At 40.7% G+C, this 13885-nt stretch overlaps 1 protein-coding gene across 1 annotated transcript in view; it reads left to right on the top strand.

Moving 5' to 3' along the window:
- TSHR (thyroid stimulating hormone receptor) overlaps nt 1–6644 on the top strand; it is a gene marked incomplete at both ends in the record, with an annotated part of 95149 nt that extends 88505 nt beyond the window's left edge. The window contains 2 exons of the mRNA XM_084891586.1: nt 2860–3048; nt 5240–6644. Coding sequence (XP_084747712.1) covers nt 2860–3048; nt 5240–6644 — 1594 coding nt within the window. The remainder of the gene's footprint in view (nt 1–2859; nt 3049–5239) is intronic.
- Nucleotides 6645–13885: the final 7241 nt, after the last annotated feature.

Raw genomic sequence — 13885 nt, 5'->3', positions numbered from 1 at the left:
TGAGTGGAAGGAAGGCTGTGCTATGTCTGTCGGGAAACATACAGGAGCTCCTACCTTCCTTTCTGATAACCCAGACTGTCTGATTAAAACTGCAGATCTCACTGAAACTGGCATGGCTCAGTGGCTCAGAGCATCAACCCATGAACCAGGAAGTCATGGTTTGATTCCAGGTCAGGGCACTTTGTCAGGGTTGTGGGCTCAATCCCCAGTGTGGAACATGCAGGAGGCAGCCAATCAGATTCTTTCTCATCATTGATGTTTCTATTCTTCTCTCTGAAATCAATAAAAACAAACACCTGCAGGTCTCTGCGAGGGAGGTTAAATCCAAAAAGCAGGGAAACACAATTGTTCCCTTTACCTGACTCTGTAAGTGCCAAAGCAGCAGGAGCGGAGCAGCCTGGGTCAGCAGAGGACAGCACCTCAGGAGCACTTTTGCAGCAACAGTCATAATGGATATGCATAGCTACATCAAGTGGCTCATGCCAATGGGGAGGAACATGACTTCTGACAGGTTCCACTTAGGGCTGTAAGTGGCCTTAGGGCCCTGAGATGAGGTTGGAGAAGAAGGCAAGGGCCAGATCTACAGGACCTTAAGGGGCACTGTAGGAAGAATAGATGTTATTTGTGGTATAACGGGAAGTCACTGTAAGTTTCTGAGCAGGAATGTGAACTTTCTCACCTGATGTGTTATGACTATTCCAGCTGCTGTGTGGAGAATGGATTGGGGAAAGATTAAGGGTGGATCAGAAAGCTACTGCAGCAAGAAATAGTGTAAATTAAACTAGCAAGCTTACATTGGAGATGCAAACACATGGGTTCAAGAGTCTTTTGGAGTTCAAATCTACAGGTCTTTTGCCAATTAAGCAGAGAAGGAGCAGGATGGGATGAAGGTAAGGAGATCAAAAGTTGGAGATGGACCTGGTAAGTTGGAGATGACAGTGAGGTATCCAGGTCAGACTGTGCAAGTCAATATCTTGGCTAGGGCTATATTTGCCGGGTTTCTTGTTTCTCCCTTGAGCCCAACAAACTAAATTGAGGCAAGGATGGAATTAGGATTCATTGAACACTCTTATATGCCACGGACCCAGTACATTATAGTTGCTCCTGTCATAAAGTTTATACACATTTTCTGTTACCTGCTTTTTCCGTGCCTTCTCAGGCATCCTCACTGGGACTCAACTAGAAGCACCAGGGGTACACTCATTGTAGACAATCAGACCACAAAATCAATTCCTCCCTCCCAGATTCCAAAATGAGTCTCTTGAGGGTTGCTGTGCCTGGATCTGTGTTCAAGAGACCTGAAGATAAAGGATAGAGAAAAAAGAAAGAAAAAATAAAAGGAAAAGGAAAAAAAGACTAGAGAAAAGTTTGTAGGACATGGAATCTAGGACTCTAAACCCAAATGACAGTTATGACTCCACCCTTGGTTTGCTGAGTCTTTGGACACAACATGCCTTGTTTCTTTGTCTTAACTTTAGTATCCACCTGTTTCATCAAAATGCTGAAAATCTGAGATGAGACTGAATGATCTAGAGCAGTGGTCAGCAAACTGCGGCTGGAGAGCCACATGCAGCTCTTTGGCCCTTGAGTTTTTAGCAAAGGCAGCTTAGGAGTACCCTAATTAAGTTAATAACAGTGCATCTACCTATATAGATTAAGTTTTTAAAATTTGGCTCTCAAAAGAAATTTCAATCGTTGTACTGTTGATATTTGGCTCTGTTGACTAATGACTTTGCCAACCACTGATCTAGAGCATTTTTAAATAATGCATATTCTTGAGCCATGCCATGAGAGATTCTAGTTCTGTTGGCGTGGGGTAGCTCAGGCATCTGTACTACAGGTGCTTCTGACACTGGTCCAGGGTGGGGGCTGAACTGGGAACACTGATTTGTAGAATGGTGAGTTACCAGTTTTCACTAAATAACTGCCTCAATGATATCCTTGCCACTTAGACCACTATGGCAGTTCTAAAATTAGGCATCAAATTTTTTGACACTCCTTCCATTGAGAGACGGGTTCTGTGTCCCCCACCCTTGAATCTACCAGTTGTCAGGAGCTCTCTCTCCAGATGCTCCCTCTCAGAAGCTGGCCACCATGATGTGAGAAACCCAAACCCCATGGAGAGGCCACAGCATCATCCCAGCTGAGCTCAGCTTTGAATTTTCCCAGTGCTGACACCAGGCATGTAGGTGACAGAGCCTTCGGCTCTCAGCCATGGGGTAGTCAGCCATCAAGTCTTCCCAGCTAAGCACCAAACATCACGGAACAGAGACAAATCTATCTTGGCAGAGAGGGGTCTCTCTCTCCTCATGAATTTACCATGCAACTGGTATGACTCCCAAGTCCTGCATCTTCAGGATATTTTCATGATACTGGTGTTGATCTGTATCATTGAGCAGTTCATTAAACCCAAAACCCCATTCCCCACAGAGACTGAGAGCAATTTGGGCTGCTTTAAGCCTGTTCAAATATATTTCTCTTGCCTCTTGAAAGCCTTTAGTAGCTATAGGTATGATTTCCAGAGTAGAATTGATGTCTGTCTCTAAGAGTTTGTATGTATTGCAATGGATAAAATAAAATGTCTGCTAAATGGTTATTGTATTGATGGATACCAGAGGTCCAAGCAATAAACATGGGAGAACCTCATCACCTATCTATCACTTAGAAGCCTAATATCCTTTCTTAGACCAGTGACTATATATAAAGAACTCAGAGTGTATATTTGGTAGCAGAAAGGAGCCTATGATTTCTACATTAATCTCAGACTTCTTTAACTTTCTGGACAAGAGTTAGAGGCTCTGGATGCTCACCACCTCTCTGTATTACTCTGTTTTCTCCCCCCCTTCCCCCTTTCCCCAGGGATGTCTCTTATACCAGTGTTACTGCCCTGCCTTCCAAAGGCCTGGAGCACCTCAAGGAACTGATAGCAAGAAACACTTGGACTCTAAAGAAACTTCCAATTTCTTTGAGTTTCCTCCACCTCACACGGGCTGACCTTTCTTATCCGAGCCACTGCTGTGCTTTTAAGAATCAGAAGAAAATCAGAGGGTAAGCGGCAGGTGTCTGGAATAAAAGGTCTTGGGAAAAGTTGTATTAATTTCTGGGTCCAGGAAAGAAGATTTGTGGTTTGAAAACAATGTGGAAAGAACTGGAAGCGTCCACAAGAAACATGAAATCCATGGGACACAATGATTTAGACTCAACGTGGCTGCAGATGAGAAATAAGGCCAAGGTCAATGGAACACAGCAGGGGAGGGGAGGGGACTAGGAGATGACATAGGAGAGAGAGGAATGACCAGATCATGTAGAAATCTTATCAAGATTATATTGCACGGCCTCCAGATGCAACATGCATTAGATGCCACAATTCTGGGGACAAATTTAGCAACACAACCAATTGTGTTACCTGGTCAATTAGGGCTTGGCAAGGGTCACAGCTTACTGGTTACATATGTGGGCACTTTGGAATTAGCTGCGTTTGTACCCCATCTCTGCCACTTCCTGTGTTATCTCAGCCTACTTACTTAACCTCCCTGAGTCTCTGTGAATGGAGATCATAATGCTATCACTCATAAAGGTTTTGAGAAGATTATATGAGAAACTTAATAGAAAATACCTATCACAATAACCTGGAATATTATAAGCTCTCAATGTGTATTATTTTATAATCAGGCTACAAAGGAGGGATGGTCTTCTTTCTTTTTTATTGATTTCAGAGAAGAAGGGATAGGGAGAGAGACATAGAAACATCACTGATGAGAAACAATCATTGATTCTCTGCTTGCTGCACGTCTCCCACTGGGGATTGAGCCCACAACCCAGGCATATACCCTGACTGGTAATTGATCCCATGACCTCCTTGTTCATAGATTGACACTAACCACTGAGAAACACCGGTTGGGAAAGGGATGGTCTTTTTCTCTCCATGCTTTCTCTGAATCTTGTCCTCACCTAAACTTTTACTCTGCATTATTTCCCCTTTCATGACTCATGCTATCCCATTTTCCTAATACTGCCATCATTTATTAGTATAGTGTGTTCTCTGTCTCTAAATATCTATTGCTTGACCTTCTGAATTCATACTTGCATTGGAAAATAATTTTGGATCTCGTAGTGGGCAGAAGCAAAAGGGGAAGTTGAGCAGCTGTGCAAAGGTCAATGGTGGGCATAACATCTACAGAGAACTAGGAGTGGGGTATGGGGATGCTGATAGTAGGCTCTATACTGATGCCATGTGGCCCACAGTAGGAAAGGACCAGGGATGGGTGGGAGGCTAATGAACTGTAGAAGGGCAGGGTCCAGCCTTCCTGTTAACTTCCAAACAGGTTGGAATAGGCAACCCATTCACATTTTAACCCAATAGGTGAGTCAGCAGGTTAAACAATCTCTTTTGATGTCAGTCTGATAGGCTAACAATAAACTAAGTCTTACTCCCACGAGCATGCCTGCATGATACTGTCCATTTATTCATTTGTCCAATGAATAGGACAGACAAGAATATTTTATTTACATTCCAGTAGGGGATGTCAGAAAATAAACAAGCAAACAAGTAAGATATTTGATAACACTATGAAGGAAATAAACACAAGAGTAGAAAAATTTATCTAAGATCAGGACAGGGAGGTCAGGGTTCCATGCTCTCATCATTGATGTTTCTATCTCTCTCCCTCTCCCTTCCTCTCTGAAATCAATAAAAATATTTTAAATAAATAAATAAATACAAATAAAGAGATCGGGGACAAAAGGACAGTTGAGTTTAAAACTGAGTAATGGGTAGAAGCAGTCATGAATTTTTCAGGCAAAGGGAGCATGGTGTTCTAAAGCTCTGAGTAGGAATAATAACAATAACCGACACATACACAGCACCAACCATGTTCCAGGTGCTGTATAAGAGCTTTAAAAAGATATGAAATAGGTAATTTTATGATTCTGTTTTCAAAATTTGATCAACCAAGTTTTATAGACCTGCCCAAGGTGAAACAGCTAGTAAACAGTGAAGCCATGTCCTAACCTTGGCAGACTGGCTCCAGCACCCGTGCTTTTTCTCTCCATACTGGTCTTGAACTGGCTGCAGAAGAGAAATAAGGGCCAGTGATCCTGGAGCATAGTTTTTGAAGGGAAATAGGAAAAGATGTTGGAGAGATGGACCTAACCAGGTCATGTAGAATCTTTTTGCTGCATGTTACAAGGCCCATTAGTGGTTTTCAGTAAGTGCTGACTTATTTCTGTTGCCTTGCAGAATCCTTGACTCCTTAATGTGTAATGACAGCAGTATTCGGAGCCTGCGGCAGAGAAGGTCTGTGAATGCTTTGAATGGTCCCTTCTACCAGGAATATGAAGAGGATCCAGGTGACCACGGTGCTGGGTACAGGGAAAACAAGTTCCAGGATACCCACTCTCATTATTATGTCTTCTTTGAAGAGCAAGAAGATGAGATCATTGGGTTTGGCCAGAAGCTCAAAAACCCACAGGAAGAGACACTACAGGCCTTTGATAATCATTACGACTACATAGTGTGTGGGGGCAATGAGGACATGGTGTGTACCCCCAAGTCAGATGAGTTCAACCCCTGTGAAGACATAATGGGCTACAAATTCCTGAGAATTGTGGTGTGGTTTGTGAGTCTGCTGGCTCTCTTGGGTAATGTCTTCGTCCTGGTCATCCTCCTCACCAGCCACTACAAACTGACTGTCCCGCGCTTTCTCATGTGCAACTTGGCCTTTGCAGATTTCTGCATGGGGATGTATCTACTCCTCATTGCCTCCGTAGACCTCTACACTCAATCCGAGTACTACAACCACGCCATCGACTGGCAGACAGGCCCCGGCTGCAACACGGCTGGTTTCTTCACTGTCTTTGCTAGTGAGCTGTCCGTGTATACGCTGACGGTCATCACCCTGGAGCGCTGGTACGCCATCACCTTCGCCATGCGCCTGGACCGAAAAATCCGACTCAGGCATGCCTATGCCATCATGGTTGGGGGCTGGGTTTGCTGCTTCCTGCTCGCCCTGCTCCCTTTGGTGGGAATCAGCAGCTACGCCAAAGTTAGCATCTGCCTGCCCATGGACACCGAGACCCCTCTTGCCCTGGCATACATTATCCTTGTTCTGTTGCTCAACATAGTTGCCTTTATCATCGTTTGCTTCTGTTATGTGAAGATCTACATCACCGTCCGAAATCCGCAGTACAATCCAGGGGACAAAGACACCAAAATTGCCAAAAGGATGGCTGTCTTGATCTTCACTGACTTTATGTGCATGGCCCCCATCTCATTTTATGCTCTGTCAGCTCTTATGAACAAACCTCTTATCACTGTTACCAACTCCAAAATCTTGCTGGTTCTCTTTTATCCACTTAACTCCTGTGCCAATCCATTCCTCTATGCCATTTTCACCAAGACCTTCCAGCGGGACGTATTTATCCTACTCAGTAAGTTCGGCATCTTTAAACGTCAGGCTCAGGCATACCGGGGCCAGAGGGTTTCTCCAAAGAACAGGACTGATATTCAGGTCCAAAAGATCACCCAGGACACGAGGCAAAGTCTCCCCAACATACAGGAGGACTATGAACTTCTTGAAAAGTCCCATCTAACCTCAAATAAGCAGGGCCAAATCTCAAAAGAGTATAAGCAAACAGTTTTGTAAGCTAACCCTATACTACTCACAGTGGTAAGGAGACATATAAAAAGCTGGTTTCTTGAACATGAATTCTAACCCCTTGACACACACAAGCCAGCTTACCTAACTATTGTGCAGGTGACATTTCATGGGGCAAGAGTTCATCTCCCAAGAGGAGCTAACATTACTAGTAAACTAATCATCCCCTCTACCCTACGGCAAGAAGAAAGAGAGGCTACCAGTATATCCGAACCTCCAGTGATATCAAAACAATCTATACTTTCTGGAAGGCTTGTTTGATGCTAAATGGAGAGATGACATTGTGTAAGATGCTCCACAAACATCAACTCATCCATTTCAACACTGAGCTTCCCACTTTTATACAGCATTTAATACTAAAGATTCAACAGATGGCAAAAGGATGAACTTGGTTGACAATCACAATATCAGCCACATGTTGGCTCAGTCCAACTTCATGTTTCCTGAAATAGCCAGAGGGAGTTTGAGTTCCTTGAAAGTGAGAAGTCAAACAGGACAACACACAAGAAATGGCTATTATGAGACATGAAGGAGGGGGAAGACTTAGCTTTGTTTTTTCAGACCCTGAAACTATTAATCATCTCTTCACCAGGACCTACCTGATGTAACTCAACTGTTATGTGTTGCGCAGAAAAACTGGCAGGATTTAAGCTTATGTGGCCAGGCAAACTAAGAATTGCTCATCTTGGCTGTTCTCATAGCCTAAAAGATGTGAACTCAATAAATATTTCTAAGTAGCAACAAGTAGGAATTATGAGCAGAGAACACTAAATCGCCCATTGATTTAAAAAGCAGGCTGGATACCAGATTACTGTTTGAACCTCAGGCAAATCATTTAGTCACAGAAGTCTGTAGAAATGAAGGAACTTGGTGGCCTCTTCCAGTTTTAAAACTCTATGTACATCTCTTCCCCTTAAAACATGTTTCCATGACAAAGAAAAAGAAAAATATAAAAAAGAAGATTCTGTTTTTCCTATCTTTAGGGCTACCATCACTGTGCAAATTCACTTGAAAACATTTAAATTGTCTTCAGGGATTGGTTTCTTTACTTAGCTGTTTCCAACTCACAATACAATACTAAAGCTATCAAGAAAAGTTCCTTCTCCCAGAAAGTACCAGCTCTTTCCAACCTTGTTGATCGCTGAACATGAAATGCTATTCTCCAGGAGTGCTCCCTTACATAAAATAGTCAAGATCTTCATCTATAGATGTACTTTTCAAGTTATCTGTCAACACAACCCCTTAATTTCTTCCCAAGAAGAGATGCATTTGGTTCTCAGTGCTCATGAACCACCCATGAATTAAAACCACACCATGAATTAAAAGATTTTGTTATTTTAAGTTTGTGAAGTAGGGTTTGTGGACCCAATGGACCCCCAGAAGTGATACACTGATTCACCAGGAATCTCTCCATCGCCCTACCCATTTCTGATCATCCCTGTAAGTTGGATGTCTTAATAGAAATATCATACACACCTAAAATCATGACTTATCCATGAGTTCACTTGTAAGTAGTGAAATTAAACAAATGTGTTACCTTTTGGCGAGTGGTTTCTCACTTGTGACATTTTGAAATATGTTCTGATAAATAATGTGTTCTATCTTGAGTAGTTGAAATAATACTTTGATAACAGTCCTAAAAAGTAACCTCAACAGAATTGTTACTAAAATTTGCATTCACAACATGAAATAAAATTTCTTCCTGAGAAATGACTATGTTGGGTCCTAGAGTATTGATTTTTGTAATTTGTGAACTTCTTTTTAAGATTACCATTATATGTATTAAAAGTAAAAACAGGAAGCCCTGGCCAGATGGCTCAGTTGGTTGGAGCATCGAACCAACAATAAAAGCAGGTTTTCCCGGAAGCCGCCCATTGTCCTCACTAGTAGAATGATGTGGACAGGGAATCGGAAGGCTGGTCAACCTTGAAGCTCTAACCACTCATTGTTTAGTTGAGACTGGTAGCTGAAGCAGCCTCCACCTGTTAGTCTTATGTAAATTTTTGTTGTTTGGCTATTATTGGAATTGCCTACCTAAAGGCTATGGGTGTATTCCATAGTCTTAATAAAAGGATAGCCAGGCCAGAGCGGGGTATAGTCCTTTCTTGGTCTTCTGCCTGGCCCCTATTTCCCAAATAAATTTTTTTCTAGTCTCTTCCATTTGTGTGCGGCCTCCTTCAGAACCCAAATCTGGAACCACGTGGGATGTGGAAAGGGGTTTCCACAGGTTTGATTTCCAGTCAGGGCACATACCTAGGTTGTGGGTTTGATCCTTAGCTGGGGCACATATGAGAGGCAATGAATCCATGTTTCTCTCTCACATTGATGTTTCTCTCTCTCTACCCCTCCTTCCTCTCTCTCTCAAAATCAATAAAAACATACCCTCAAATGAGGATTAAAAACAAACGAACTCTAGATCAATCTATTCTTGTTCTAGAGACAAACGGTAGGGGATGAGGGGGGTTAGAGAGCAACCAAAGGACTCATATGCATGCGTATTAGCATAACCAATGGACACAGACACTTGGGTTATAAGGATTTGCCTGGGCTGGGAAGGGATGGGGGGAGGGGGTCAATTGGGGAAAAAGGAGACATAGGTAAAACTTTAGACAATAAAAATAATAATAATAATAATAATAATAATAATATAAAATTAAAATTAAAAAAACTAAAAACAGGAAAACAATTGGTACATTTACTAATAAATCCTTATAAATAAATAAATTATCGACTATCAATAACTTCAGTATAACATTGTATCATGATTTTAAATGGTCTTATGTGAAACAACTCATAATATATTATGATACTTTGACAGCAGTGATGGCTAAGGAAAAAAATATGATAAGTATTAACCCTAGGGATATCAATAGCACAAAATGAGGATAATAAATCTATAAAAACTTGATGAGAGTACACTTTATCTGGTGACTTTCAACTACTTGAAAATAGGACTCAAATCAATGAGGACAAAAGACAAGTTCTTGTTCTAAAAGTTTGTATGTTGTTCAAGAGTGTCTTCTCAAAATACTCTCAAAGCTGGCATGGCTCAGTGGTTGAATGTCAACCTATGAACCAGAAAGTCACGGTTCAATTCCCCATCAGGGCAAATGTAGGGGTTGTGGGCTCAAACCCCAGTATGGAATGTGTAGGAGACAGTCAATCAAGGATTCTCTCTCATCGTTGATGTTTCTATCTCTCTCCTTCTCCCTTCCTCTCTGAAATCAATAAAAAAAATTTTTTTTTTTAAATAAAGAAACTAATCTTTTGAAACTGGGAATGATTAGTATAGATAGAGCTAAGTTCCTGGTCTGAGACAGAGGACAAGGGGCAAGAAATCCAGGCCACTTTTCCATTTCCTGCTTTCATATCACAAAAGGAAGCCCGGGCATTGACACAGAGACATCATCACTGCCCTCTGTCAGGGAAAGGTGTGTTGAGGAAGAAGATATAAAACATCTGTTCACTTTAACCATCCTCAATCTTCATTCATAAATATAAATATACAATTACCAGACATTTGAGAAAAATAAATTACACTCAAAAGTTTCTCATCAAGGACCATATTAAATAGATGAGGTAAAGGTTTGAGAAAAACAAGACTAGTATAGTGTCATCAGTGTTTTTTGTTTGTTTGATTTTTGGTTTTGTTTTTTGTTTTTGTTTTTATAGCAAATCCCAGGCTTAAATTTCATTAGATTCCACCTAAGTTCCCCAGACAGTGGAAAGGCTTCTGGAATGATAGTGGTCAAATTTAGATAATGTCCATCTGGATGCCACTGGCAAGTGATTTGTGGATCTGTGGGAATATGGGACTCCTAGGATTTGTTATTAATAACAAAGAGAACCATTTTACTATCTAGGTCCAGATATTTCTCAAAATGCTCCTTAAGCACTCTGACAGAAGAATGAGGGGAAGTAGTAATAGCTTCAACAAATGTTGGAGAAATGAGATACCCTGACCAACTGATGCCACCATCCAGATGAAAGAGGAGATGGCTGACATCACACCTGTTTTCACCATCTGCAGGCCCATGTGGAGAGAGGGGAAAAGTGAGCACACACCTCTGGCACTCAGAGGTCCTCCCACACATCCAACTTGCTATTTGATGTCATTTTAATTAGTGCAGCTGAGCCGCTAGTGGGAGCATTACTTAGAGAAATTAGAGTATTTTCTTCTGTTTCTTTAACTCTTTGACCACCCAGCCTACAAAGTACCCGTGAGTTGCCTCCAAACTCAATCACCCTGCAGCCACACTCTATCTATCATTTGGAAGACCCTCACTTAAACCAACCATTCCATCCTATCTTAATCCCAATGTCATCTCTAACCATTCATGCTATTCTACCCCTCTCTGAATCCTAAAAATCACATGTCTGAGCCCCTCATGCCACCATTAAAAAGGGGAAAAGGGTCAGTGGCAGTTGATGCTGCATCTAAGATATATTCAAAACCTTTTCAAGAATCACCTTCATAGACTGGCATCAGAAACAGCATCCCACCGAGACCCAGCTTTCATTCTCTTGTCTGTCTTTTCTCAATCCTTCACCGCCCTCATTCAGGTTCATCCAGTGGCACACCAGATAGCTGAAAAGAAAATGCAGAGGCTATTAATTTCATATTTATATGAGTGCCTCTTGGAGCAATGAGTATTGTCCACATGTCCAGAGAAGGATTCTTAGCTTTTGATATGTTAATAACAACCACAATAAAATCAATGGTTCAAGGAAAAGTCCAGAAGCATCTAATTCACCTACTTGCTTGAGGATTTTTGTTAAATCCTCACCTGAGGATATGTTTATAGATTTTTAGAGAGAAGAAGGAGAGAGAGAGAGAGAGAGAGAGAGAGAGAGAGAGAGAGAGAGAGAGAGAGAGAGAAATTGGTTGCCTCATGTATGCATCCCAACCAGGGACCAAACCTGCAACCTAGGTATGTGCTCTGACCAGAAATTGAACCCATGACCTTTCAGTGTACTGTACTATGCGCCAACTGAGCCATACCATCTAGGATTTAGGTTTTATTGAATGAACCTTCTCAAACATGCTAAGGCAATCCTCAGTTTTGTCTTATACAAAGTACTCTTATGTATTAAGAAATGATTTAAATGATAATTTAAATCATTTCTTAATGATTTAAATGATAATTAATTGAATTATCATTTAAATGATAATTTAAATGATAATTTAAATGATAATTTAAATGATAATTAATTGAAAGATAAAGCTCAATTTGTCCATTTATTCAAAGACTGAGTTTAGGGAGACACCAACAGGCTGGAAAATCCAATTATCAAATGTTGGTCTTAATTCCACAGAGATGTTTAGAAACTTCTTTTGGAATATCTCAGCTAGAACCCAATAACTATTTCTGCTACTTTGGCTATCCAATTACAAAGCTCTCTGAGAGCTGTCAACTAAGTGCTAAGTGGAAACTTGGAAGTTGACAACTGATTTGTTTTCTAATAGATGTATTTCTTCTGTGCTTTCTGTGAAGTAACTAAGAAGGGGGAGAAGGGGACAAAGTGAAGAAATTGGAATTGGCCTTAACATATAGAAACATTTTTCAAGGAACAAATTATCATCACTTTGTTGATAATAAAATTACTGGTAAATAAGGCTAATGATGATAGTTCTATGGTCAATGAAATAATATCAAATGCTTCTGTTTATAGGAAAATTTAATAAAGAGGAAAATTAGGCATCAGCTCAGGTTCTTTTTTAAAAAAAAAAAAAATTATGTTTGTTTGTTTTAGAGAGAGAGGTAGGGAGAGAAACATCAACCTGTTGCTCCACCCATTTATGTAGCCATTGGTCAACTCCTACATGTGCCCCGGGTGTCAGCTCAGCTTTTGTAAAAAGAATTGGGTCATACAATTTATCACAAAAGAAAAAGTTCTTCTAAATTCTAAAGTGGCAAATAAAATAGTTCAATTAAACATAAAAAAGTTTTATAGGTAGTTATTCTAACTAAATTAGAGTTTTTATGTTATCTGTATATTATTAACCTTGGATAATTATAGACAAGGATGCCAATTTCCTAGTAAGTGGAGTTTAAACTTTCCTTCTTAAGTTATTGTAAAATAATAAAGTTGCCATACTGTGGATTCTCCTTCTCTGTTGGTACCCAATTAGCATAGAAACATTGCATTTTTCCCCCCATGTTTTTTAAAAAAATATCCTCTTGACTCCACTTCTCCCCCATCATTTCTTTGGCTCCTTTGTCACAAAATTAGGAAAAATAGAGTTGCCTCTACTCACTATTGCAAATTGTGTCCCTCCCATTCTCATTTAAATCTGCTCTAACTACATTTTCCATCCCACAACTCCATGGAAACCAATCTCATTAAAGTCATCCAGGAGTCCATGTTGCTAAATCCAATGGTCACATTTCTTCCCTCATCTTACCTGATCTATCAGCAGTACTGGTCTATTGTTCACTATGTCCTCATTAATGTCCTTTCTTCCCTTTGCTTCCAGAGAAAGACCACAATTACCTCACTAACTGCTGCTTTTCAGTGGGCATTGCTGCTTTCTCTCCTTGTATCAACTTCATAATGGTGTGATACCCTGGGGTCTAGTCCTTGGTTCTTCAGTCTTTTCTATCAACATGGATCCCTAGGTGATCTCATGCAGTCTTTGAATACTATCTCTTTGTCACGATTCCCAAAAGCATATGTCCAGAACAGACCTTTCTCTAAACTCCAAACTTGTCTATCCATCTACCTCCTCACCATCTCCACTTTGATGTTTTCAAGTCAAAATGTCCAAAATTAGACTCTTGACCTTCTACCTCAAAACCCATTTCACCCCCAGCCTTCTCCATCATGATTGATAGCAATGCATACTCAAACCAAAATCATGAGGTCTTTCTTGATTCTTCTCTTTCTCTAACACCCCACATCCAAATCAAGTCTTTTTGGCTTCACTTTCAAAAGATATATTTAGAAAATAACCACTTCTTAGACCATTACTGCTATCATCTTGGTCTGGATTACTGTCAGCTCTCTTCCTTGGATTACTAAATGGTCTCCAGTGTTCTTCTCTTGTCCCCTGGCAGCCTATTATTTTTAAATATATATTATTGATTTTACAGAGAGAAAGGGAGAGGAATAGAGAGTTAGAAACATGGATGAGAGAGAAACATGGATCAACTACCTCCTGAATGCCCCCTACTGGGGATAAAGCCACAACCAAAGTACATGCCCTGGACCAGAATTGAACACAGGAC

The sequence above is a fragment of the Pipistrellus hanaki genome (assembly GCF_964339955.1).
Source record: "Pipistrellus hanaki genome assembly, chromosome: 1".
NCBI classification, from domain to species: Eukaryota; Metazoa; Chordata; class Mammalia; order Chiroptera; family Vespertilionidae; genus Pipistrellus; species Pipistrellus hanaki.
This window is presented reverse-complemented; position numbering and strand designations above follow the sequence as displayed.